The sequence below is a fragment of the Andrena cerasifolii genome, chromosome 6 (genome assembly GCF_050908995.1).
Source record: "Andrena cerasifolii isolate SP2316 chromosome 6, iyAndCera1_principal, whole genome shotgun sequence".
In the NCBI taxonomy this organism is placed as follows: domain Eukaryota; kingdom Metazoa; phylum Arthropoda; class Insecta; order Hymenoptera; family Andrenidae; genus Andrena; species Andrena cerasifolii.
The window spans coordinates 14,537,424-14,564,556 of record NC_135123.1 but is presented as its reverse complement, the minus strand read 5'-3'; the positions used below and the strand labels follow the sequence as shown (position 1 = coordinate 14,564,556).

The window sequence follows — 27,133 nt, the reverse complement described above, 5'->3', positions numbered from 1 at the left end:
GCCCAATTCGCTGTGAGTTATGTTCCCGAAAGAGCTGGAATATGGTTCTGCCGCGTTGATTTTAAAATTGTAGCCACATTCAGGTACTTCTGATAAATTAATGTTACATTATTTCCTCTAACACTGATGTACATGGATAGATCTGTATAATTCTCATTACTCTTTCCCCCGTTTGCCGGAGAAAAAAAGAAATTAAGAAGGTGGTAGATTTATGTAGAATGCTATATACCCCGTCGTACCTAATGTTATTCGCAAATCTCTTCCACTCTAAAGTCAATCGACTGCTTATTTAAATTAAGGATCCGAAACTGTGCCTTCGAAATTGAGCATGACCGCATCCGCCGTTGCTATTGAAGAGGCTAGCCATAATCACATCCACCTTGAGCTAATCCACTTTTCTTATTTCTTTCGCGTAAAGAATGGTAAATGCAGTCTTTTCAACCTGTAATAGCCAGCGAACACAAGTAGCATGTAGTAAACATAAACGAATGAAACAAGTGACTAGCTACAACATAAGCAAATTTTTAACGTCGTTAAAGGTACCATGTGCGCGTAAAAGCTTGCCATTGTAGTTTAATATCCTAACTTAAGGGAGAAGGTAGATGATGAGAGCGCAGGATTGTCGATGGAATGTTTCTCTCCCATACCTTTTGCGCTTCCGCTCCCCGGATCCACGAGAGCCCTGGCAAAGTATTAACTACCTGAAAACAAGCTCGAGAATCGATAAAACTGTTCGAAGACACGGCCACAGGTGACGCCCGAAAAAATAACATGGTACAGTACATGTCATGTAATCCAGTGAAAATGGCATTATTATTCTCAATACTTTTGATATACAATAATAATCATTATTAATTAATTAGGTACAGGAACACTTTATCATTCGTGGTATTAATTAAAGATAATCAATTACATACAATAAATTGTTATCAGCCACGGTGCATCGCCTCCAGCCTCGGCGTCATTGAATTCATATTATTATTATTATTATTTCTTTTCGTTTCTCTCAATGTAGATACTACATTTTCTCCGTCTTCTTTCTGTCAAAATGTTTAAAAATCAGTTTTAGGAAGCGAGCGCCTACGACTATATAAGAATCGAACCAGTTAAGCGAAGGCCATTCGAGAAGATTTAATCACACGTTCGATTTTCATTTTCCCTTCGGTTTTTTCCCCCTTTTTTATTCTTTTGTATAATCCGACTCCTAACAGAGGAGTCGATCAATGTGAAAAATAAATGGACGATCGTACGTTATGCTGTGGAGAATTCGATATCGGAACGCAAGCGTTTAAAAGAACGATGCTGATAATATCCTTTAGCGTTAACGATATTAATGATCAAGCTTGCAATGACTACGAGATGAAGTTTGGAAAAAAATATATACAAAACGCTCGGTGTATCAAATTTATCCTCTCGATATTAGACCCGCTGGTCTCCAATTTATAAGTATCTCTTAACCATTTTTTTCTTTTTTCCTTAGGCTTACTTCGACCTTACTGCACTAAAAAGGCACAATTTTTCGCACCTGATAAAACATCGTTACGGTCTAGACACTAATGATTCTTTTTTTTTTCCCCGGCAAAGTACTTTGTCCCCCAACCCCATGTCCCCTCCCCCCTCCCTCCCACCCCCCGAATTGCCAATTGCATGTTGCGCGTACTATTTTTTCCAGTATGTGTGTTACAATGTTATGCACAGGAGCTTATTTTACAATGTCAAATGGATGATAACGATGGTACGACAAAACATGATTCGTATTCGTAATATACTTTTTTTTTTTTAATCGTTTCGCGGTATTTCGAATGCGCGATATATTACGTATATTAAACAGAGCGTGTGTATTTATAATGCACGTAATATATCCTCTTAAAAACTAATTTGTAATAATGTCCTTTCCTATGTAAATCTAGGGCCTATACAGACCTTACTAAGGCGATGAACTACGCGGGCCTTTGTACAGTCGTTTGGAAACTATGGGAAGTCTTTAAGAGGAAGAAAATTATTCAATCAATGTACAGTGTTCTTTTTTTCTCTCTGACGATGTTACAGCAGCTTTGTCCAGATTGATCGGTCGACAACCAAATTGCGATCACGTTGGTGTCCCGTTTCTGTGGAATCTATCTCTGTTTATTGAAATGAATGGTTGGCCTTCGTGAATATTCGGTGAAGTGCGCGAGGCCATTGCAATCCGGCCAATTTCGTCGGGCGAAAATGGCCAAACTGCAACCGCGCCCGTTTCTTTTGATTTCCCTAGCAAAACCTTGGCTATAAAAAGGAACGCTTCTTATAAAAAAAAATCATAGGTGAAATTATATACAATCCAGCGACACCAGATGCGTACCTTTCCCGTTGCCCAATTTCGCAATGAAAGTTCATAAAGGAACAAGTATGAATCACCATTGAAGATTGGAGAAACTGTTTTGTTAAAATTAAATAGATATAGGCATCGAATGAAATGCAAGTCCTGTAAGAAATATCATGAATTAAGGATTAATGTCCGATAAAATCTGTATTTATCTAAGCGTGGTTTTGTTTCTGTTCCCTTTCCTTCTGCTTAATGAACGTACGAGGGATTTGCTCGCGCGACAGATTTCTTTTCAACGATTAAAAGCACTTGCTCGATTAACTTAAGCGGAGGAAACCGCTTCGGCAGCTCTTCGATAAACTAACACCGAGTATCGCCTTATTAGTTTTCTTCTTATAGAATGCTGGTCCTCTTAAATAAAATTAGTTGCGGCACTTGTTCGAAGTTAGCACGTTCTTTTTGTTGATGAGAATATCCTTGTTTCAGTCTATCACTCGAGCGCCTTCACTTGCGCCATAACTTTACCCTCCCACAACGGTAAGACTTCAGAATCATCAGTTATCTCCTCTTGAATAACCTTCGTATCCAAGTCCTCGCACTCAGTTTTAAAGAAATATCTAGGAAGAAAGGAATCGTTCGTGAAGCCATAACAATCCCGAGGAACTCGTCGTAAAATAATACCACTTGTACCCACCGATAGCTGCCTTTCTTAGGAAGGTATTCTTTAAATTGCTTTAAAGTAACGTTGTGACCAGGAATTTTAGTCCTATAAGGAAACTGTTCATCACAGAAACTGAACACAACGGTGGTAAAATCTCCCACATCTTGCTTCGTCTTCTTTAACGTTGATTGGTTCGATTGGACATAAGATTGACTCTGCAATGTAGGCTCGTACGATGATTGCTTAGAAATATTAGAATGGCGCTGTTTACAACTCGAGCGTGCTCTATCTTCCTCGATTAATCTTCTTCTCGCTTCTTCTAACTGGGTTGCCTGTTGATAAAACAACGTATTCTTAGTTGTAACATACACACAATTTGAAATATCTTCGAATAATTATTACACACGAATTGTACGTTTATGATTGTTAAATCTGTAAGATTAAATGGTATTTACTGTGTGGGGTTGCGGTAGAGGCGGCATTCCTGGGTCAGCAACAAACGGTTGAGCAGGAACGCCCCACGTTTCCCTGTTTGTCCTCTCCAAAGAGCCACTGCGAGATCCGTACTTCTTCCCATGACGGCTGTGCTTGACATCTGCTTTCTTGTCAGTCTCCTTGAGCCACGATAAAAGACGAATATCTTTGCTAATGGTTGACGGTGGCGCATCACTTACAACACTTACACCACTGTCCGTTAATTCTGTCATAGACTTCTTCGTGGCTGATCTCCTGGTCATATCAGACCTTCGGAATCGTTGATCATGACCTAGAAGAAGGCATAATGTAATAATGGTTTAACAGAATGATACGCGTAGATCGAGCAATAATCTCTAGTTAATATTATATTGAAATATATTCTCTAACGAATCTGACATATACCTTGAAGATAGAGGTCTTGTTTATGGAGGGAATCGGCGTAATCAGATGGCACGGATTTAGATTTAGGCAAGTGAGATCCTAGTGAACTCATGGAGCCAGCTCCGACAAGATCGCTGCCTTCTTGGAAATCGTGAATATTACCGCTATCTGCTGAAAACGTAGAGAACACGTCCTTCTCTTTCCTCTGTTTGAACGGCCGTGGATAATTGTGCGTAGAACGTCTTCTCTCAGGCGAGTGCAGTCTTGGCGACGAAAGTCCAGGGGATCGAGAAGGCGTAAGATCGGACCATACTCGTGACACGTGCTGGTCCAGAATTGCTTGATCGTTATCTTCCTCTACCAAAAGCTTCTCCCTCAATGCATCGGCTAGAGCTTTCGGAGCCCCGCTCGGCATCTCCATAGGTGCATCCTTACTAATCGTCTCGCCCTCTTGCAAATGCCTATCAAGCTTTTCCTGAGATTCTCTTTCGCGTTTCACGTTCTCTAACTTCTCGATAAGCACTTGCGCGAATTCTTCGGGCTTTAGGGGATGCATGAGATCGCGCGGCACCCGTTGCGTTCGAGGGATGATAGAATGATGCGCCATTGGATCGCGATTTAAACTAGCTGAATCTTTCATGGCTCTACACTGTCTTATATACTGTTTCTTACTTCGTTGTTTACCCATTGACATTCCATCGCTGCAAGAAATTCGAAAGGCATGGATTATTTAAATGATTTGTTAATTCTCTAATATCTCTTATCTAGCGTATACGATTCCCTTGTAAAGTCTAGGTGTGTACAGGGTAAATTGTATGGAATAAAACACACAAGTTTCTTTCACTCTCTGATTTGCAAATTACGAGTAACACTTACAACAACAATCGACACATATACAAGCATTAAATTGTTATTTTAGTTATTTCAGGTCACCAGAGAAATCTGAACAAGCGATACGAAAATGAATTCATATTGATAAATGTGTTCTGTACAGTAAACGTAGTCCTATCTTTGATACGTTGAATAAAATAAAGAAAACTTACACTGATGAATCCGTGAGAGACAAATTATCTGATTCTGTTCGTGCATCACTGCTCAAGCTTTGAAGTTCTGAATCCTGTCTGGATACCGGGTTGTATGAGGAATATTGTGCGTGCAGTCTGGGTACGAGCACATGATATGGACTAGCTCCATGTTGCAAGTAAACGCTACGAGCATCACGCAAAACATCAAACCAAAGGGGAAAAAACAAACAAAACATTGGGAAACGTTTCGATGAAGATATTAAAATTTTAAAACATAAGAGGAACTTAAATCACTTAATAATATGTAATACTGTATAATATAAATGTACGATGCTTGTCCACAATGTTTTTGGTTATTTTGTAAATTTTTAGACACGCTGTACATATAGAATTTAGAACTGCTGTACATATGTATATGCAATATCATACGCTACAAAACATTGCAGGAAATCCACACAACAAGCTCAGAAATAATGCCGGCTAGATAAAGTGTTTAATGCAAATCTAATTTTAAGCATTCTAGGTAAGGAACATTCTAAATAGAAGCCATAATTATAGAAAAAATATATTACCCAGCATACGCCTCTGGCTTTGGCCGAAGATCCATCGCCCTAGTCTGTTGAGTAGCCATAAGCATATCTTTGGTCAATCTCAGCTCACCCCTCAATTCCCCAGGCGTTTCACTAGCTGAATGTGAGCTATGTACGGAACTAACAAATTCACTGTCTTCGTGGACAGTGGGCAATAAGCTTGGCCCGCAAGAAACAGACATCTCTCGACTGGATCCTGAACTTGGACATCCACCAGAGTCCGGGTTCTGGCAGGACTGAACGTACTGAAGATACATATCAGACCGAAGAAAGTTTGGATACGTAGTCTCATTAATAAGACGTTCGACTTCCAACTGTACAGCGTCAAACACTTTCTCGTCTGCCCTCCCTTCTTTAACCCGACGATTAGCCTCCTTTCGCACATCTTCTGGTATAGCTAACTGCGACTTGAGGAAGAACTTTCTGTAGATAAGCTTAACCAATTGGTGTATCCTTTCGGGATCATTCTGTTCCTTGAGACCCTCGCAGGCGAACCAGAAGTTAAGAGGATTCGCATGGGGCCTGCCTTCTTGATCCAGGTATTTTCTAAACAATTCCAAGCCCACTGGATCCTGCAGCAAAGAGTGCAGGTTCCTAGCCCACCGCAAGCAAGCAGGCGGTGAATCACTTTCCATAGTTGTCGAACTACAGCAACCTTCCGGTTCAAATCCCAAAGGTGCCGAAGCATCGCAACCTGAAGCCGTTGGTGTTGCGAGGGAAGAGCGCCTAGGGGTCAGAGTTGGACTCTGTGGACGGAACCTGCTGACGTAGTTTCCTGTTTCCTCTCCTACGATCAATGCATCATAACAATTTCTTTTCGTGTCTGAAGCGCTAAGCTTTTAAGAAAGTAACCTAAATTTTTTACATTCGGCAAATTAATCATATAATCAAGTAATACTAATGCGTATATATTTTTATCTGATACAACTGCAATATTAAATGAAGCTCGTTAACTATGAATGCAGAATTTTAATTTTCTTGTGCTACGTATAATACAGTATCAAAATGTACTTAAATATATATATATATAACAAAACTTACCAGGCACTGGTGGCCGTGGAGAGTTTTCATTGAAGCAACGTGCTTCGTTCTGTCGAGATCCACTCATCCTATCTATTATGGCCTTCATGTATTATTTTAGGTTCTATATTTAATTTAGGCCCACGACGCCTCTTAGTGGACATGGTTAATCCAAACCTACAACAAGAATAAATCATTGTTTTATATAAATGTCTCTGTATCTTCAAACAAGTATCATAAAGCATAAATCATTTTGAAAAAGCTTGGATATAATAATAAAGCTAACATTTTGCAACGTAGCTCTATTTTTACAACCTACAAAATTAAAAATGTCATTCAGGGGGACTGCATACTTCATCTGAAATTGTATAATCTTTTATACTGTAAGCTTTATATGGTCTGCGTCAAGCACTGGTTATTTCAGCGCGCAATAACATATAACGCAGAGAGCATATTCTGAATTCAGAATACTCGAACAAAAGACCCGAGCCGGGGATGCTGGATCGATCGAGCCCTATGGTGAGTCATGTACCAATTAAGCACCTAAGGATGGTTTTCCTATCCCGAGGAACTGTAAGGGCGGAGCCTGGCAGGGAAACCATAGGGTAGCTCCTGGCAGTCTGCGCATTGAGAGATTCCTCTCTATATATCTCTATTGGTCCGCGCAGAACATTTGTGTGGTATTGATCGACAAAAATTATAACGCAATCCATTGAACACTACAGTCAGCCCCAAATATGGCCGAGATTGTAAGCTAAAACTCACTGCAGAATGGGATTTTATTTTGACAGGGCGGATAGATATTAACAGTTCTATAGGGTAAGGTATCCCGAACAAAGAAGAGGCCATTATATCCCTAAGGTTCAGGCTTTTGTTACGATGAGCTATAGAAATATGATTTCATAAGGATCCCGTTACACCCATTTCTGTATTATATACTTGTTTACATGGAAAGCAGACTATAATATTACAAAACAATCATTTAAAACAATCAACAGTGTATGTTACGACAAATCACGCATTTCAAATATTTCTCTGTTAATTTTAGAGAAACTAAAACTAACAATTTTCATTCGGGGTAGTTCGAGTTTATCGATCTGAATTTCAATAATATTTAATTTGAAGCTTTCAGTGTTAAAAAGTAACGTTTATTTAGAACCGAATAAGCCAGTACTTTACTGTTCTTTGAACGAAGAAGGCGCGTGTAAAAATATCTCCATAAGAAAGCTTCTCGCGTTAAGATCGTTGTAAGTTAAATGGCAAAATATGCATTATACAATGCAGCGATACGTGCGTAGATATATCAGAATGCTTGTTAATAGATTTATGGAACATAAAAGTTCTACGCAACCATTGAAACCTGATCCCTGCCCATACAAGAGGGAAAATATGAAATGAAAAGCTGTCATAATGAATCATCTCACTTCACTGCACATTTACCTGCGTTAAGGGATGAAAAGGTGTGTACATACCATTTTGCCGGTGCTTCTCTACAAGCGACCTTGAAATCTCTACAGCCCGTGTAAAATCTATTATGATCTTTACAATTTTATCGACCTCGACCGCTAGCGCTTTCTAACTTCTTTTGTTATAGAACAGAATGAACATACGATACCACTGTCGACGCGTCTCTAGGCAAACTGAGCTAAGGCTGCGTCCTGACCAGGACCGACGCCACAGTGGTACAGGAAGGGTGGAGTAGGGATACAATATCTGATCGTGTCAGATTGTAAAGCGCACAGGTCTGATTGATCTGTCCGAAAGAACAGGCAGTCCTAATGGAATATAACATAGACATGGGAGAATTATATTCCTCTACTAGAAAGAGCATGTTCTCTTTGGAACAGATATAGATTTATGCGTCTCCGATACCTGAATCAATATTTTGAGTAAATAGCTCCTGTTAACTATTTAATATTTTAAACGATAGGGTAATTTTTCCATCACGCTCCAATTCTCATGTGTTCCAAACAATACTTGGGTCCTATAGTCTTTGTTTACACCTTTTGTAGTAAAAGAATCTAGGAATAATTCTACTACAATAAAGTTTATATTTCATTCTTTACACATAGTGCTTACAAACATTAAAAACTGGTAATAATTAGTTAAGTACAGAAGTAGAATATACTCATTATACGCGGTACTACTACATAACTCTGTAAATATGAATTTTCAAAATAAATCATTCTAACCAACTATTGAATTGAATTTGCTCTAGCATTTTGAGAAACTTTAATTATTTAAGAAAATAGACATCTTCGATTAATGAAATGTAATAAAAAGATCCAGTATTTTTTCATGCTAAAAGAAACTATTGCAAAATGTCAAGGAACATTTAAGTGAACTTTTTAAACTTCAGACAACTGTATAACAACGTTATAAAAACTGAAAGGTGATCCTGAAAAATCGTTAATTCCAGTTAGAGAAACTCTTTTGGATTAGCATTTTTTAAACGACACGAAACAATAAAGCACAGGTAATAGAGTTAAATCCTGATTTAACTCGTGGATTTATTCAATATTATTATTACTGTATCTGTAATTCACATTTAATATGTTAATATAACATTACAGAAGAAAAGGAAGATACGAAGTTGCAACCACCTGTAACAGCACGATGGAAGTTCGCGAAAAAAAACCGTTACGACTTTATTTAAAATTTTCGTTGCATCTGTACTAATAGATGGCACTAGGTACAACATCTTTAGATCATTGTGCAGCGTGCATCAGACCAAATTGTATAAAAATAGAGACAAATTCCTCTTTCTGCGTATTAAAATTTAGTACAATAGCAACTTCGTAATATTTATTAAACAAATTGAGAAACTAAATTTCCTCTTTTTCTTCTTAAATGATTTCCAAACAAGTGACACTCAAAGCATCATTTAAGTAAAATGAACGAGTATATCTAAAAACTGAATAATTTGTTGCAAAACTTACAGAAAATTAATACTCTCGTTAGATTAATGATCGTAGAACTTTAAAGCCGCTCGATTTGAACCGAAAATTATTATCGGCGTGCTGGAATGAGACGGTACGGGGTTCGAGCTTTTAAATAAAAGTACTCCACCGTTAATCATCAGACGAATATTCGAGATATAAGTGCTGCGAGAGCGATTCTCCATTCAGTGTAGGATACTTCATTAGGATCTTCAATTTTAATAATGACGAAAGTGCGAGAATAATCATTTCAGGTACGCACCTAACGCGCCCCTCTAATATCTTCTTCATTTTCTACTTGCTTAATGATGTCCGTCGTTATAATTATTCGAAGCGCGCCACCGTAAGACATAATTATATACGTAAAAGTGAAATATGTCGCGTGAAGAACTATTAGGGCTGTTGCCCATTACGTCGAACATTTTCATGCGCGGTGAAAAGCTTCGGTGAATTTCAATTTCGAATAAAAGCTCAAGCCCTCTTGCACGACGCGATTGATAGATTTCACGCGTGTCTTCCTTGAGCTTTTCAATAGCGCCATACCACTCATTGTCAGGCTATTGTTTCGAATTTTCGAAAGGGCTTCAAGACTTTAGCACTTGAAATATTTCAAGCGTTTATTAAAAACTTCCCTCCTCCTTAATTATTACATCTCGCAAACCGAGATTCTATCAGTACTTAAATATGCAAAAGGCATATTATAACAATACTGCAAATCTTTGTATAGAACTGACAAATTTGTACTTTAAATTCTGTTTGTACATTTATTCATACGATATTAGAGCATTAACATGTATATTTTTTAACAATCTTTCACGATTAATTGATAATAGTATAAATAAGGCTCTAAAAATATGTAGGATAATTCATAGAATTCGTAATAATTTCTGAAATATAAACGAATTACGTTCACCGTAGGTGACCGTTTTAGGTTAACCCCCCGGAATTGTATAGAAGCCATCTGGATACGATCAGCACGAAATTCATCTCCGAGCGACATGTGTATTCTCCTTTCGCTTGGTCGGTAAATGCTAGGATCGGCGTTACCCAGCATACCACAAGCTGCGTTTGATATCGACGAGCGAAATACTGAGAGCCCGCGCAGAAAGATATTCCAAGATATTGAAATTTTTTCGGGCGTGCAGAAATCTATCAACCGCGCGGGAATTTAAATCCCATCTTCTACACGTATCGTCTTTACTCGGCCGAAAACATTTCTCTGGCTTTCTTACGAATACTGGAGATATTAAAACGCACAATGCCGTGATATCCGCAACGGTATTCCGATGATCTCATACCAACGCGCGCCGTGACTTTATTCCAAATAGTTTCATCGAACATTACGTTATAGTAAATGTTTTCTTCTGATAAAGAATAAAGGCGATAGAATCGATTCAATCAACTATACGATCATTGATAAAACGCGAACAAAACTTATCCTAGTGACTCCATCGGTCGGTAAGGCATTCGAGACTTTTCTATCGATAGTGAATCGTTCTGTTATCAATTCTAAAGAACATAATAGAGAATGAATTTCAAACCGTTATTAAATTTCCTTTTGGTAGGTGTCTCCATATCGATTCTCGAATTGCAAAACTCGATACCACAAGAGATTTTTCAAAATCCCCGTATTACTGTCAATCACAAATTTCTCAAAGCTATCGATGATCAAAATCGAACAGGTTCCTATCGAATCCGAATACGCCGCACTGCACAGTCTTTTACGCGGTTTACCGTGGCACGTACACGCTCAAACTTCCAAATATACCGGGTGTACAAAGTCTCGCTGCTATAAGAATCGAAACATCAAAATCCAATCCCACTATTATACCATATTACTCTGTTATCAGCATAAAATGACTTCAAACTCCATCCTATACGTTAATGGATTTTAAAAATCTATCGATTTTTATAATCTGACTGTAGAGAGATGAAAGACAGAGATTGCAGATGGACAAAGGAGAATAGTATCCATTGTACGCATTCCTCCGAGCGCATTAACATTTCGAGAAGGCAGCGATAGTTTTCTTGCCGGGAAAAAGCGATCGAAGAAATGACAAGTATTTCGGAGTCACCGGTTACATGGCGAGGCGAGGGAAGGGCCCCAGCTCTCAAAGAGCGTGCTTCGCCGAGCGAGGCGTTCCGAAAACCTGTAATTACGGACCCGACGTACATCAAGCGGTGCCGCCAGCCGCCAGCCACCAGCCGGCGAGGTCTGTGTCTTCCGTCTCCCTTTTTGCCTTTTTCTCTCCTTCATCGCCTTCCTCGTCTTCCTTCTGCCTTTTACCTGTGCCGTCCCGTTCGTGGCTTTCTTTTCCACCGTCCCCCTTCTCTTTCTCTCCTACCTCTCCTCTTTCTCTCTAGCGCGCCCGCTAGCACACACGTTCGCTCCTTCCCTCTTCCTCCGTTTTCTTTTCCCTTTTGTCTCTCTTTCGTTCTTTCTGTCCACTTTGAGCGGCCTCCCGCTTCGACTCCGACAGCGGTCCACCTTATTTGACCCTTCCCCCTCCCCCGCCCCTCTCGCTAACCCCTCTCCGCGATCCGCGTCCAAAGGGCTCTCCGATTCCTCTTTTATTTTACCCTCTTACTTTACTTACTTACTCACTCTCGGTTTCTTTCTGCCTCCTCTCCGTTCCTTCATCCCCCCCCTTGTTCTTCTTTCCAACCGCCCCCTCCCGTGCCCCTCTCCTTCCTCTTTTTCACAACTTAGATCGCCGTGTCGGCAATCGCGACTCGCTACTTGGAATTGCCCGAAAAACACTGTACGGGAGGACGGAGAATCGAGGAGTGGAAGGAAGAGTGATATATCTCGTTGTTTTTACCGTTTCTTTCCTTCCTTCCCGTCCCCAGTGTTTCAACCTTGCAAGTTTTTCTGTGCCCCCGTTGTGCTCTACAGTACCGTCCGCGAACCTGGTGTTGCTCGGTCGGTAACGCGGCGTCGCGTACGAGAGGATAAGCCTCCACGAATATTCGGCGATCTTCCAAAAGAATTTCGAGACGTAGATTCCGCTGTTTCGGGGGCATACAGCGAGGGGCATTTGCTCGTTTAATAAGGCACCGGTAAATTGAAGTGATTCGCGGGAGATCAGTAGCGCAAAGAAATCTCAGTACGGCACTGGGCAATCCGGAGCTCCTCAAACGAGAAAAGCACACATGGCGCCCATTCAGCTAACCCTTTCAGCTCTCTCTCTCTCTCTCTCTCTCTCTCTCTCTCTCTCTCTCTCTCTCGCTCGCTCTTTCTCTCTTTCTCTCGTCCCTCCCGGTACCTGTAAGTTTTCTACCAACCCACCCAACCATCCTCCTCATGCGTCACCTTCTTCTTCCTTCTCCTGCCTTCGGGTCGCGCTGCTTCGACCTCGGTGAAATCTCTTTTACGCGGCGGACCGAGGGAACTCTGTCTCAGGCGACGACTCTATGCTTTTCTTACGACCACCATTTAAATTTCCACATGGCTTTGCAGAGCATAATTCGAATTTTTTATCTACCACGACTTTTTCGTTCGTTCCTCCCAACCGACCTTCCCATCTTTCCACGCAGACGGTTACGAAACTTTCGTTAACGCGGCCGCGGATATCTCTGCTCTCCATTTGGGGAGGAAAGGGGGGGGGGGAGTTTAAGGAAAAGTCTTCCTCGAAAGCTAGGCTCGAGAAAACAGATTGCACCGCAACCGGTACCGGAATTCTTCGAATATTTTTCTGTTCGCTCAAGTGCAAAGTGGATGTTGCGGAAATTGAACGCAATTAAGTTTGACTCTCTTCGAGGTGACGTTTAAAAATAATTGGAATCCCGGTGAACCGGCTAACCAATAAAAATAGATGATTCCAATAATTGATTGTCTTGTTCTTAAACGTCTTATAATCACTAGCAAATTTTTACAAATAATAAGTAGGTGTACGGTGCACGCAGAGCGGAGCGGTCCAGCACTCCGGACCCTCGGCGCTGATTCGTTAACTTTTTTGCCCCGCGAGTCGAGGGAAACCGGGAATTAATTTGGGAGGTCGTCATTACGACTAAATAAAAGTTCCTTTAGAGGCACCAGTGCGCGCGTTCGGTATCTACGATGTTTTCGCGACTGTGCGTACCCCCGGACAAGATTATGAATCAATTATCTTCGAAGCGAATGCGGAGGGATCCTCGTGTTTCCACATAGTGATCCGCGATTCTTTCGCGTGCTTCGGAAACGCGCGAGAAACATTCGGGGCGCTGAGAATACGCTCCGCTCTTCCTTCGCCAACGAATCCCCGGCGACAACAAAATACATCGCGCAGACGAACGAATACTAAGCCCGACCACTCGCAACGAAATTCGCCGAACGCGTTTCCCCACTTATCGATCCGACGCGTTCCTGCCTAATAGATGAGTGCGCGGGAGCTAAAAATATCGGTACGTTAGGGCTAGTCGGTAATCAACACCCGACAAGGAGTGAATTCTCCTTATCAGCCGGTATCGGGCACGAGAGATTCTTGACAATGACACGAAGAGGGCATTGATCAACCCTTGCCCTGTCTGAGGGCACTCACTCCCCTTGAAGCTAGGGTTAGGAAAGAAAAAAAGAAGAAACGCCCGTATAAAGGCAAGCTCGGAGCATTCAGTGAAGCAAAGCGTAGACTGTGCAATCTTAATACATACCATGTATCATGAAACGGATACTCCCGTTTGGATGGACGGGGGACAGGAGTTTATGAGGTATCGAGCGTCCATCATGGCGACTATGATTATCAATTAAACAATAAACTGGGGGGACGTTATCAGGTCGAAACGGAAACGATCCCGATCAGGCCCATAAACACCGGCTTCTAAAGTCTTTTGAAGCGCCGACAAGGATTTGTTGGTGAAAGACCGAGCGGAAACGGTCAAAGGCGTGTCACCGTTATCGCCAGATGACTTTATGTAGTGGTATTATGCCTCGCGAGCTGCGAATCTTTCAAAGAAACTTCTAAGGGACCGCTCGGCCTGCAGCTACACCGACCGTCGGTCGTCGACCGTCACGACCGCCGCGACCGTCGACCGCCGGCCCTCGACCATCGGGGCTTAGGAGAATGTTCACTGACGTGTCAAGATCCTCCGTCGCCCCGCCTTTCTCTTCTCAATTCCGACTGACCTTCATTCGTCCCACCCCGGATCAGACATATGCTTCAGATTATTCAGCGTTATTTTAACCCAATACATTCTTACACTTTAGACGAAATAGGCTACCTTTCAGCTTTCGCGAAATCAGAGAATTCTGGGTGGTAGACAGCACCTTCAGTGCTGCGTGCCGTACGATGAAGTAACAGAAACTATATGCGACTGGTGGAACTTTGAACGATTGAAAATGTTTTCTATATTAAAAGATATGCTTTGGAGAAGAATTAGCGGGACAATTTATATAGTAAAATAAAATTCGTGGCCCTGAAACTTCGCGTTTAGTTTAATAGTGATTTTGTTGCTAAAGTAACAAATGAGAAACTAGGTGTAGAGATTCCAATGCAGATGCATCGCGCCGACTAATTACTATAATATTCCGAGTCGAGGAATTAAAATAAACTTTTCCTCGATACTTCATTCATAATTCGTGATCCTATGCAAAAAGTATAACAGAGGCTAACCACAGAGCGTGTGCTATTTAATGTCCCTCTTGGCGCCTAGTTATTATCAACTTCCAAGCTTACTTTAAATTAGTACCTTGGTCCCGCAGCGATACATCGATACGTTCGTTTCACCGGGCATTCTTCTCGTTCACGTTTCATTTAACTATACGTATTACATGCCTCCAAGGCGAAGGTTCGTTTATATGTTACTTCGGATGTCCGCCAGCTAGGCGCGGATCGTTTCTTTCCCGAAAATCGAACCGCTCGCAGCACGGTCGATTCCAATATCCATGTCGGTGCGATCCGGCAGAGCGGAGTGGACGAATCACAATGTCGCGGTTCACACGCGGTGGGATTGCGTGAATCGGACAGGAACTATAGTTTTCTGGTGATCACGCCGGCAGGACGCCACGGAAACAGGATTCACCGGGCAAAAGCGTCCGCATTGTCGAGCGTGCTGCATGCTTCGCGGTAGCTCGCCTGTTTTCATCGGTCTGTTTACAGTTGCACATTTCATAGGGCACGCGAAACAGGACACGACACGCTTCTCCGCGATCACTTGCCGCGCCGAGTCCGCGGAGCCTTCCAGCGTACCATATCCCTCCGGTATTTTATGGAAGAGCCTCGGAATGTACAATACAGTTACGGTCGGCCACCTTTAAGCCCATAAATATTAAACATAAGAGTTCATAAAAATTCAGCGCTCCCGTCTTCGGTCGGTGAAAAATCACAATGTTCCCTCTGCGCCAAGGGTATACAGAAGCCGTGCTTTCGTTCCCGAAACATGGTGCATCATTACTTCCGCAGAATCTTAACTTCGGCACGTTGAGTCTGCTTCGTGGGCAGGATCCATGTTGGCGCGATTAATATTTCAAATTGATTCACATGTTCCCGAAATTGCCGCTACCCGTTCAAAGTATCTTCGTTCGTGGGGGATAATGCACGTCTCCAAACGTGTCCCAGCGTGCCTCGCAACCGTGGCTATTCACTTCCGCAAAAGATGGAAGAGATTGTTCGTCCTCCTCCAGGGGACCAAGAAATGCGTGTGGCTTGGAAATATTTCAGTGAGGTAAACCAGCAATCACAATGAATAATATATATATATACAAATGTTAGGGAAACAAATGGAAACACGTAGGCGCATTGGTGATTCGATTAAAAGTGTCCGTCGAGTGAGCGCGTACGTAATTCCCCAATCGTCGAGCGAAACTTTATTCCGTGGAATCTTTTTCGTTCGTACCGAATCAGCGAAACGAGCACAAAAACAGGGGCTGAAGGAACGGCTCGGTTGAATGTGAATACGACAAAGGATGCCGAGGAAGACCTGTGCCCCATACAACGTACACGGTAAGACTGAAACTACACAGTGACCGTAGAGCCAAGGGAGAGCGAGCATTATCTCTCTCCCTCGCTTTCCTCCTCGCTCTTACGCCGTCCTTCTTCGTCTTCTTTTCTTCTTACTCTGCCGCACCTCCCTTACGGCCGCAACTGCCTCTCTCCCTCTCTTTCTCTTTTCCTTACCGGGCCTCCCCCTCTCTCCCTCCCGCGGCCATGGTGGACGCAGGACAAAAAAGTGGTAGGGTCCAGGTATAAGGGCAAATTCTGAGCTATATATACCTATCCGTACTTTCAAAACTCTTACGGGAACGCGAGAATTTTCCACAAGTTGGAGCTAGTGCTTGGTTTCGACAATGGGAGCACCCGGTACATTGAAAGCGTAAAAATCGACGGTGAAATTTAAATTCTGGGAGCGACGGAGATTCGAAGGGTTTTGAGACAGTATTCGGTTAATTTTGGTAGCAAAATTAAAAGTTTGTATTAGAAAGAGAAATCGGCAGTGGCACGCCATCTAGCGTTGCAGGGCTTTACTACCACCGATCGACGCCATATTCCTTTTTTTTTTGCTCAACGTGCCTTTATTTCGAGCTTCGAGAATTTCGAGGGTTCACTCAACGTGACATGACGAAAAACGTATTACACAACACATCTCCAAGGAAACGTTCGCAATTACAGAGAATGCGGTTCTAATGCCCCCTTTATAGCCTGCAATTGAATACAGAGACACTTTAATCCCCGCGCGTTAACTCCGAAGCTAAATCGAATGTTTAGCTAAGCGCGTAAAAAGCTGAGCCGAGGAAGTTTAACGCAAAATGAGAAATCTCCGTCTGTCGTCAACCCGTGTCCGTTCCAGGCGATCCCTTTAACTATATGTTCAATGAAATCCGATTGAAGTCGCTGCCAAACGACTATCTATTTGCCTGCAGGTAAATTACAAAGCTGCTGCGCCCTGCCTTATCCAGCCATTTTAACCGCGAGCTTCTCCGCCGGTATCCCCGTTAATACAATAAACATTTCAGTGACGCTTCATCGCCCGTTCCCGTCCCGCGAACATTACGTTACAGAGGCAACAAGTAGCGAAATTGGATTGCAAAATTAGTGCGCGGCCCGTCCCTGCTCGCTTCCAAGCGAAACAGACGTTCAATTAAAAAGATGAGAACGTTAGTTTCATACACCTCCGTCCCCGTGCCGTTTCCCTTGATTCAAAGCAAACGCAGGTTCGGCTGGCGAAAGGGCTCGGCGGTGGACGGGAACTAAATTGATACGGCGATAATGAAAAAGGAAAAGAGAGGCAATGAGGTGGCCGCGAGCGGAACAGGAAATTATAAAATGAAAAGAGACGGTCGGAGGAACGGTCTGGCGAGCGGCTAGAGATAGAGACGAGTTACGAAAGGACCATTTGCGAGCAAAAGTGAGAAACTATATAGCAAATGCATCGGTATACCACTTGAGCTAGACGGAGGCCGGAGAGAGAGAGAGAGGGAGAAGGAGAAGGAGAGAGAGAGCGCGGCGGTGGCGCGAGAGAGACGCGGTGGGGGTCGCGCGGCGGAGCGGGAGGGGGGGAGGGAGAAGAGGGGAGAATTACGATGAGAGGGTATAAGAGAAGGAGAATCTCCGTTTGATCTTGCCGCCGCACGCGATCTCGCACACATGCACGCGTGTTTCTGGCCTCTCAATATGGATTCGCATGAATGCACCAACACATCGCGCCGACTTAAAATCTCTCTGTCTCTCGTTCTCGTCCCTCTCACCTTGCCGCGCTCAGTCCCGCTTCGATCGGCAGTGCAGGCCGGGGCACTCTGTTGCTCTTGGATGTGTATAATAAACACCGTGCGAGCCAACTCAGCCGAGTCGCCTATAATTTCTCGCGGAAAATTATATGTTAATGCGCCCTTAATGGCGTCGTTCGTTAACGGGATCGTTGTACAAGCCCGAGGGATAGAACCGTGGGCCGGAGAGCGCGATTCGATCCGCCCGAGCATACGGCGGCGTGGCCGTCATTCAGCGCTGCCCGCGCGGCTCATAGTTTCTTGTATTGCCTTTTCTTATCGAGCACACGTGCACGCGCGTGCACACACGGGCGCAACGGCCGCGCTTAGAAAAATCACGGGAAATATCCTTAGGGCTGATATTATCATTTAATGCGGCCGCGCGCATGCGCTCCGAGCATTCAAAATGCGCTCCACAGTGCGCGCAATTCAATGGCTACGTGTTTTCTCGGCTTGGACGGATAGGATTATTTTCTCTCCCCAGCTTCTTTTTTTTTTTATACTGTTATTAATATATCTGTTTCTGCAGGCTGGGAGAATTTCCGAGGTGCGAGCCTTGCGAATGCGAATTTAGCGATGGAGGATTCTAAAGTCGCTGGACTGCGCGGTTTTGGTATTATTTTTAAGATGGGATCGGAGACAGATCTAGGGCAAGCCGGTCATTGCTGTCCGGTCTGAAGGAGGCGAGTGCTCCCGAGCCCTGCGGAGTGTGGGAACCCGGCTAATGATCAATTATAACCATCGATTCCAATTAACGCCGAGAAACGAGCAACTTTAGAACCCGTGTCCGCGGAGTGCCCACATATTTCCTTGAATCGTGAAACGCAAACTGCCAGCTTTCGCGCGCAGCCCTGTTACGTTTGCACCGCGTGCAAAGCGACGCGCCGGGGGCGTCCGCACCCCGGGAGCAATTACGGGTGACACGCGGAGCCAGGAGGCCAATCGAATCCGAAAAATCGATTATCGCGATCGCTCTGTGCATGGACAGAGGGGTTGCACGCCCTGGCGCAGAAAGATGAGGACGGCGATACGCGGCGGAGCCTGCTGTAGGTAATACTCATGACTGTTTGATCGGCCTCTTCGGGCGGAGAGAATATCCCGTGGGTCCACGGTAGCGGAACAAAGTCCTCAAAGAATGAAGATCGCCCGGCTAAAAACGTGGCAAGAGAAGTGGCGCCTTTGACCCTCATTGTCTGCGCTCTTTGCCCGTCGCATGCACGGCCTAATGGACTCTGTTTATCTTTTTCGCTTTCTTCTCTCCCCCGTCGTCTCATTCGCGACAATACAGACATACACCCTCCCCTCGGCGCTCTCTCTCTCTCTCTCTCTCTCTCTTCCTCCCCGGCATTCTCTCCTACGCGCGTAACTAGACGCAACTGCACCCCGTTCCTTTCCCAGTCGCTCGGACCGATGCGATCCTGCGCTCCGCTTCTCCTTATCAATCTCCGATGCTGCTCGATGCGGAATATCTGAAGGGATAGGGTAAAGGGCTCAAATTTCGTCCCCCTGCGTTTCTCGATTCCTATGGTTGCATTTTCAGTGAACAGGGAGTTCTTGCAGACTTCAGGTATGATAGCACGTTGCGCGTAGAAGTGAATTCTATTCCGAATTCGAAGTTGTAGCACCTGTTCGGGCGTATCTTGTAGTTTCTCATACGCAATAACTTTGATGGCAATCGCTCGCGTGGTCTGTTAGAGCGATCACCATATTGAAATTCCGCGAATTCCAAATTTTGTGCCTAGCAGGTGTTCTAATTTCGTCCCCGGAAATCTGAAGGGAATTGAGATCGATTTTCTAAAAATTCGTTATTTGAAATAAAAAGGGCTGGACCTTGAACAGTTACAGGAGTGAATTATCTTTCATCGGTTTTCAAAGAATTTTAGTAGAAATGTTTAATGTTCCGTAGATGCCGAAAGAAGAGGAGGAGGAGTCCATGCGAAAAGAAGACGTTCATTTGCCGTGATTGCTTGCACACATATACTGTAAGATCACTTGTATCGATAAAAAAATTAATTTTTCAATTTACTTGCTGTTTTACAAATATTTTCTTTGGGGCCGAAATTAGGAGCACTTTTTTCAAATCTCACATTTTGCATGTTTTCATATTTTCTTTATTATCTCGCATTGACATGACATAATTACATTTTGCGATTCGTGGATACATAGAGAAACGTTCAAAGAAAATTCATGCCAAGTGCCAGCTCATTCTAACATTTTATACACCCTCTACAGGATCAAACACAAATGGGGGACGAAATTTGGGCCCTTTACTCTACTGTAGGGTTGCCAACCGTTCTATAATACATAGTACTGTACTATATTTTTGTCTAGTGTACTAAATACTGTTAGAAGAAGATATAGTACGCAAAAATACTATACTTCCGATACATCGATAAAATTCTACAATTTTTACTTATTTCTTTATTTTATGGCAACAATAGAGTAGGGTTGCCAGCTTTTTCTCGGGAAATATTTGCCAAGAAAAATCTGGCAACCCTACCCTATTGCCTGAGACAATACTATATCCAGAAAACAGTCTCCATCGATTACACAGTAGATATTCCTGCGCAGAAGGTGTCATTTACAGGAGTTAGTTTTAGAGTAGTTTTCTCGACTGGGGGCCAAAATCTAAGGTAAGACGAGTACCAATAAGGTCCAGAGCATTACCCCGTGGAAAGTGATACAGTATAAGCGCCTCGTATTAAATCAATCGACCATCTATCAACCCACTCTGCCTCATGCAAAAGGATGGTTCCCTCCCGGAGGATTCTAGCGATTCCGTTCGTCACTCTCGTTCTCCCTTATTAGCAATTCCACAATCCGCCGGATATCGCGACGCGGTAAGGTGGCAGTCCCAATTAAGGGGCAGAGAACGTAGTCGACGAGCCCGTTGTTTCGCTCCTCAGAGAATCGTCTCGAGCGTCCCGCGTGTAATTGCATGCAGATGTTTTCTGTGTCAGGCTGCTGGGGCACCAGCCACGGCACCCGTGTCCCGATATCGGCGGCACCGCCAGGTACACGCACGCCTACGGTCGCGTGGGAGATTGACACAGAAGTTGAAACGAACGATGCATCCGAGGAGCCGCGCGATAAAAGGGTTTGTGGCGGAGGAACGCAAGAGCAGAAGAATAGCGAGGAGGTGGGGAGGACAAACAGCGAGAACAGTGCTACGGACAATAGAGACAATTATTGCACGCAGACAAGGAGATGACGGATCAAACGCGGTGCCATTTCGGCGCCTCTTTATCTTCTGTCGCTTATCTTTTCTTTCCCAACTCTGCCCCCTTCGTCGATGCACGCGTTTCTTCTTTTTTCCCCCCCGCCTCCCTGCCGCCCCGCTATCGTAATACGCCCCGCGTTTTATTTTCGCCTTTTAGCCCCAGTTTAGCTTTGATACAGGGCACGCGAGACGCGACTCAACACGTGCGTCGCGCACCGAACCGCTCGTCTCCCTGAAATTACTGCGCAAACACGGTGCTTTCGGCGCGACGAACCTATCATTTAACGAAATAACGTATCTCTTTCGCGGTGTACCTGGAAGACACTTCCCGCGGAGCGTTTTAATGTTATGCGTGGATCGGCGAGCGGATCGTCCAGTCCCACCCCGTAGGCTTTCAAGAATCACGGAGGAGAGGCTGGTACGAATCTCGGATCGAATCGCGATCCGTGTTTCCCCAGCGGGGGGTGAAGGAAGCGCTGCGAGAATTCTGGAGCACCGCGGGACCTGGTGATCGCTGCAACTGCGCTGCTGAATTACATTTCATTGCGCGCCGGCAGCGAGAGATTTTAACGTAACAGAAAAATGCCAGTCGTCTCGTGTATTGTGGTTTCCCAAAGTACACAGCGACACTTGCCGTTCGAGAGTCGGAGTCCCCCTCTGGTTCGCCCCCACGTGCATCGAAAGGGTCTGGGCGGTTTGCGGAACAGAGGCCGGGGCTGCCGCTCGTGTCGATTGATCATTGAGACGAAACAAGGGGCACTTCCTTAAAACGACGACGATTTAAAGAGTTATTCCGTGTCATAGGGTTAAGCGAGCCACCCTGTATAAAAGGGAGCAACGCGCGAGCCACCCTCTGTTGTCGCGGCGCGCACAGTTGTGGGAATCCCCTAGCGTGAACCGAAGATCGGAAGAGTGGGCGGGACCGTTTCGTGATCGTGCCGTTTGATACCACGTGCTCCCGGTGTGGTTAAAGCACAGGGGAACTTCACGTTCTCTCATTTTGATATCAAAGAGCCTCCAACCCCCCCCCCCCCGTCCTCCCCCTTGCAAGGATCTCTAAATCGATGTTCTTTGGCCTTCACAAAGCTTTCGCCCCGTAACGTCCCTTCGTCGCCACGGCTCTTTCTCGTCTTCTGTTATTCTTAACTCTTGTTTCTCTGTGTACCCTCGGCCAGTACGTGCGCTGAAAGTGACTGGCAAAAAAGCTCTCACTTTATCGTCGATAATTGCACAATTGGAGGGGTTGTTGCTCAAAGAAGCTTGTTAGACGAGCGAAAAGATCGCGTCCCCGCGATTCCAGTCTGCCCGTGGCGTGCTCGGACGCGATGGGATCATTAACGGGCACCTTTCTGCGTTCCTCTCTTTTTTTTTTTTTACATGTAATTGGTCATGTATAATTACATCGATAACGTTCGGAGCGCGAAGTCTCGCTTCGGTCGACGGTTCTGGAATATGCAAGCTCCGATTGGATAGCGGCTGGCTTCTGATGTCAAGGTATCGATAACGCTGCGATAAGATGCCGGGTGTTACGTGTGGAGTAAGGAGATTTAAAGAGAATCCGACGAGGGCACGCCACGCTTTGACGGAAAGTAACCTAGGCGCCGATTGCGGATTCTGAAATCGAAAATGGTTAGGGGCTGAATGAGAAACGCGCCAGTGGGAGTTTACAACGAAAACAGCAAGGAAAGAGTTAGACTGTTGAAATAATCAAAGTCCCCTGGCGCAGGGAAGGCCGTAGGCAAGGATGACAATATTAAGAATGCCCCGAAGGAGCCTCAACCATAAAGGTTTATTGGCGTGAAGGAGTATGAAGCGTGTCTACATCAAAGCGACCGCTTCTGAACTCTATTCCCTTTCTACTTGAACCCCTCGCCCGTCATCTCGTCACCACCTCCACCTTCTATCAACTACCACCGCCGTCCGTTCGCTCTGCCAAGGTTGTGCACGCAACCAGACACACCACTCACCCCCGAATGTGGACTCCCCATCGCGTTTACCACGTACGCGAGTTCCTGCGCCGGTGGTTATTAACATCCATTACCATCTCAAACGAGACGCATTGCGACTACGCGATCGAAGTCGCCGTTTCGAATAAACCAGCTCTGATATTATTTTTTTCCTTCGCCCTCCCTCCCCGCCGCCGGTCCGCGCCCGCATCTGGCGCGTTAATTAGCGGAGCTGTCCGAACATTCGAAAGTACAACTCTCGTTTCATCGAGCCCGGACCGGGCACGCGATTATTCGGCCGATACTTCGAGTGGTGCGATTTTTTTTTTAAATATTCCAGCATTTGGATTAGGTTCGAACCGTCGAGGGTATCGGCCAACCTCGAGGTCTCTTTCTTCTTTTTTTTTTTTGGCAAATTTTTGGGGAGCTATTCTAGGTCGTTCGCGACTCGTTTTTGGGGAATTATAACTCACGTTTCGGAGTCGAGGGTGCACGGAAACCGTGGCTGATTTTTATGGGGCAGAGGGTTTCTGGTTTCACTTTGGTGGAGGAGTTGAGAACAGTTGTAGTGGGGTTGATGAGGAGTGGAGTGTGATTGTACTCTTTTTGCGTGGAAGGAGTTGGCTTTAGTTTTTAAGGATACAAAAGTGTGGACTGATTATGTCGATTACCGTCTCGACTGGATTGATAATTCCATTACTTTCTCCTCGTTAAGATAAAGAGTACGAGGAGAATTAAGCACGGTGAACACTGCATATTACAGGTGGTCCTCGGTGACGGCATAGTTCGTGGTACAACAAATCGAGAACGATTCTCCATGACGAAACGAGTCGAAAATGTGGAGTAAAGTTTTTTCGTCAGGTCCCTGCGTTATTTTTGAGAAAAAACCGCTTTGAAAGTTGCCGCGCGCGGCTGCCGCGGACAAACGGGTCGTAGTGGTTCTCCGTGCGAATCATTATTTCCTTTGGGGATATAATTTTAACAGGTTTTAAGGATCCGCTCGCATCGTTAATTGCAATACTGGTGAAAGTATTCTACCAATTATCTACGCTGTTGATCAAAGTCTGGCGTAATTCAAACATCCATCCCCTCGATTTACAGTCCAGAAAGTTGCATTCATGAAATTATAACGAGAATGCATAGTAAAATTGATCAATCCACGGAGTAAACGTCATTATCGTACGAGGTAAGTAAAATACTCCTATATAAAACATTGTAGTTTGTAATGCTCCGAGCGGAGAACCACTGAGGCACCTTTGTCGAGGGCATCGCAGAGCCAACAGTTTTCAAAGTCAATTTTTTTTCGGGACAGAAGTCTCGTACGATGGAAATGTACTCTAGAATTTTCACTTGTCCCCGGGTGCAGAATTGTCTTTCGCCTCTGTCACGTGTAATTCCATAAACAGAAGAATTAAACTACCCCCCAAAACGCGTGTTACTTATAAACTGATAACGAGGTTGGTACAAGCAAAACCGTCTGAACTACAGCCAGACCGATCTAACCTTCAGACCTCGAAAAGCCAACGCTCCGCTATCGGTCTATCGAATCAAAGAACTCTTACTCTCGATGGCCCAGCGGATAGCGGTGCCTTAAATTATTCGCCGCGGTTATTCCGACCGAAGGTTGATTACGGAAGAAAGCTCGATGTAATCAGTAATTCGCGGCGTCTCGGGCGGCCGTATATCTTGCTGAATAATTTATTAAAATCCAGCGATTGATATTCACGATTGTCGGGGCGCACGCTCGCCGACCCGACACAACATGTGTGCATTGTTTTGACGAGGACGCAGCAGAGCACATGTAGCGAGCACTGTGCACGGGAGAGAGGGACAGAGACAGCGGGACGAATCGGGGGACGGGAAATATGGAGGAAAAGAACGAACGAAACGGACGTGTGGTGGAACCGGAACGATCTCGCGGTGAGGTTCGCGAAGGGGAAGAGAGAAAAACAGAGAGAGAGAGAGAAAGAGAGAGAGAGAGAGAGAGAGAGAGTAAAAAAGCAGGTAGGGCACGAAGCGTAGGAAACGAAACTCCAGGCGACTGACGGCAGAAAAGCTCGCTGGAACATGGCTCGCGTGAGAGGGAGAGAGAGAGAAAGAAGAAAACGCACGGCTGCGTTCGTTCGGCGGTGGGCACGTCAAGAAAGAGAGCTCGATTCGTGAATACACGTTCCCCGAGACGCGCAAAGCTCTCTCGTGCGGCTGGAACCCGAGCGAAAGAGAAAGACAGAAAGGGAGCGTGAGTGGGAAGGAGAGAAAGATAGGTAGAGAGAGAGAGGGACAGGAGGACGAGAGGAGGGAGAGAGAGTTGATCCCGGTGAAAGAAAAAGGTGGAGAGCGGAGAGACAGAACGGAGGCGACGAGACGGAGACAGAGAGAGAGAGAGAGAGAGAGAGAGAGAGAGAGCAAACGAAAGGAGAGAGGCAGAAGGGAATAAAAAAGAAATCCGAGAGGGAGGGAGAGAGTACCGGCGATGGAGCAGGATAGAGAGCAAGGAGCCGTGTAAACACCGCGGTGTATTTTGGAGCGAGTAATTTTCGGTGTTACGCACGAGGGAATCGACGCCCGTTATTATCATCCTGTCTCCTCTCCTTTCCGCCGCGGTTTCCGCGGCGAACGTCCGAGGCGGAGATCGCGCGCGGTCCTGCGACAGGAAGAGGCGACGAACGGGAAAGGAAGCGGCGAAGAAGAAGGCGGTGGACGAGGGAGAACGGGACGAGAAAGAAGAGGCCGGGAAACGGCGAGCAGAGAGACAGAGAGAGAGAGAGAGCGAGAGAGAGAGGAGAGAGAGAGAAAGAAAGATAGAGAGACAGAGACGGGCATAGGGGAGCTGGAAGAAGCGAGAAAGCGAGCAGGGCTCGGGCGAACGAGTGAGTGAGAGGGGAGGATTTTAAGAAAGGGATCGTGGGTGCGCGGCCACCGAAAGAGAAAAGACGTCGATGTACTTACTCGGTATTATCCGACGTTGCCTTGTATGTTTGCTAGTGCCGCGATGACGATGCGTCCCTCCGGCGAGACCGACGTTCCATGCTCGAGTATGTCAACTCTTGATCGGGAAACGGTGCGAGCCGAAACGCAGACACATCGCAGCTCTCTTTCTCGTCCTTACTTTCTCGCTCTCTCCCAGAGACGACGATGATTCGGCGTGAACTCTCGACACTTCGACACGACGCACACACGCACCACACTCTCGATGGAATAATATACACAACGCACCGCACCGCCGGGCGATAAAGGCCGAGTTGACACGCGGATGGCATGCAACGCGTTTCGCGGTCGCATCGAGCGAACGGGGACCGACGGGGCAACGATCGACGGGGAATCGGACACTATCCGACACTAGGCATTTCGCGGCTGGCCTCTCGGGCACACATCTTGGTCGCCATCGAGATCTAACACGAGTGCGCGGGACGCGCGCTCTCGCGGCTCCTGGCCAAACTTGCCCCTTCAAAGGCCGGCCAATCAACGGGCCGCATGGCCTATGCCCTTGCCGCGAGCAGTCCTCTATCCGCTTGACGCGCCGTCATTCATTCATCTCTTGGGATTTTCTTTTCGCGGCACTGTTCACCGACGATCAATCTCTCCCTTTTCGAATCGATGCGATCGCCTGGCCCCTCGCTCCTATACTCCACCTGTCGAGGATCTCACTCGGCTCTCTCCTTCCCTTCTCCTACGGGACCATCAGTATGTAATTAATGTTACTACCGACCAAGTACACAAACGCACACGTACACAGATGCGCGCCTGTGTGCACGCAGCGCACCGTCGCCAGTCACGTATCTAATTGATTTAGCACCTCCGTGGCAGAAAATTTTTCGTAGAAGGTGCTGCAAATGTTTGGTCGGGCAAATTTTTCTCTGGATAGATGCCGCGCGACTTTAGAGACGAATGT

The 27,133-nt window shown here is 45.2% G+C and overlaps 1 protein-coding gene across 4 annotated transcripts; it reads right to left on the bottom strand.

Moving 5' to 3' along the window:
• Positions 1–786: 786 nt before the first annotated feature.
• Positions 787–26,825, bottom strand: Axn (protein axin). 4 transcript variants are annotated; one of them, XR_013085618.1, is made up of 9 exons: positions 26,191–26,821; positions 6,481–6,636; positions 5,422–6,226; positions 4,868–5,032; positions 3,846–4,525; positions 3,422–3,732; positions 3,000–3,298; positions 2,342–2,922; positions 787–2,265 (listed from the first exon to the last, which is right to left on the bottom strand). XR_013085618.1 is itself a non-coding variant. In XM_076815538.1 (8 exons), exons 2-8 carry the CDS (start codon positions 6,566–6,568, stop codon positions 2,796–2,798), a joined length of 2,475 nt encoding a protein of 824 aa, XP_076671653.1. In that variant the 5' UTR covers positions 6,569–6,636; positions 26,191–26,821; the 3' UTR covers positions 787–2,795. The 4 variants fall into 4 exon arrangements, 3 of the variants coding, with proteins under 3 accessions (XP_076671653.1, XP_076671654.1, XP_076671655.1); XM_076815538.1 differs by having other exon boundaries at positions 787–2,922; XM_076815539.1 differs by lacking the exon at positions 26,191–26,821 and adding an exon at positions 15,063–15,207 and having other exon boundaries at positions 787–2,922.
• Positions 26,826–27,133: the final 308 nt, after the last annotated feature.

Bases quoted from the DNA above. Each gene is read 5' to 3' on its own strand.
- Axn (XM_076815538.1), bottom strand. From the start codon at position 6,568: ATGAAGGCCATAATAGATAGGATGAGTGGATCTCGACAGAACGAAGCA. The intron at 5,033-5,421 runs GTAATATATTTT...TGATGCTCGTAG, and splicing joins AAGCCAGAGGCGTATGCTGG to CGTTTACTTGCAACATGGAG. The intron at 3,299-3,421 runs GTAAATACCATT...TTTTATCAACAG, and splicing joins CTCTACCGCAACCCCACACA to GCAACCCAGTTAGAAGAAGC.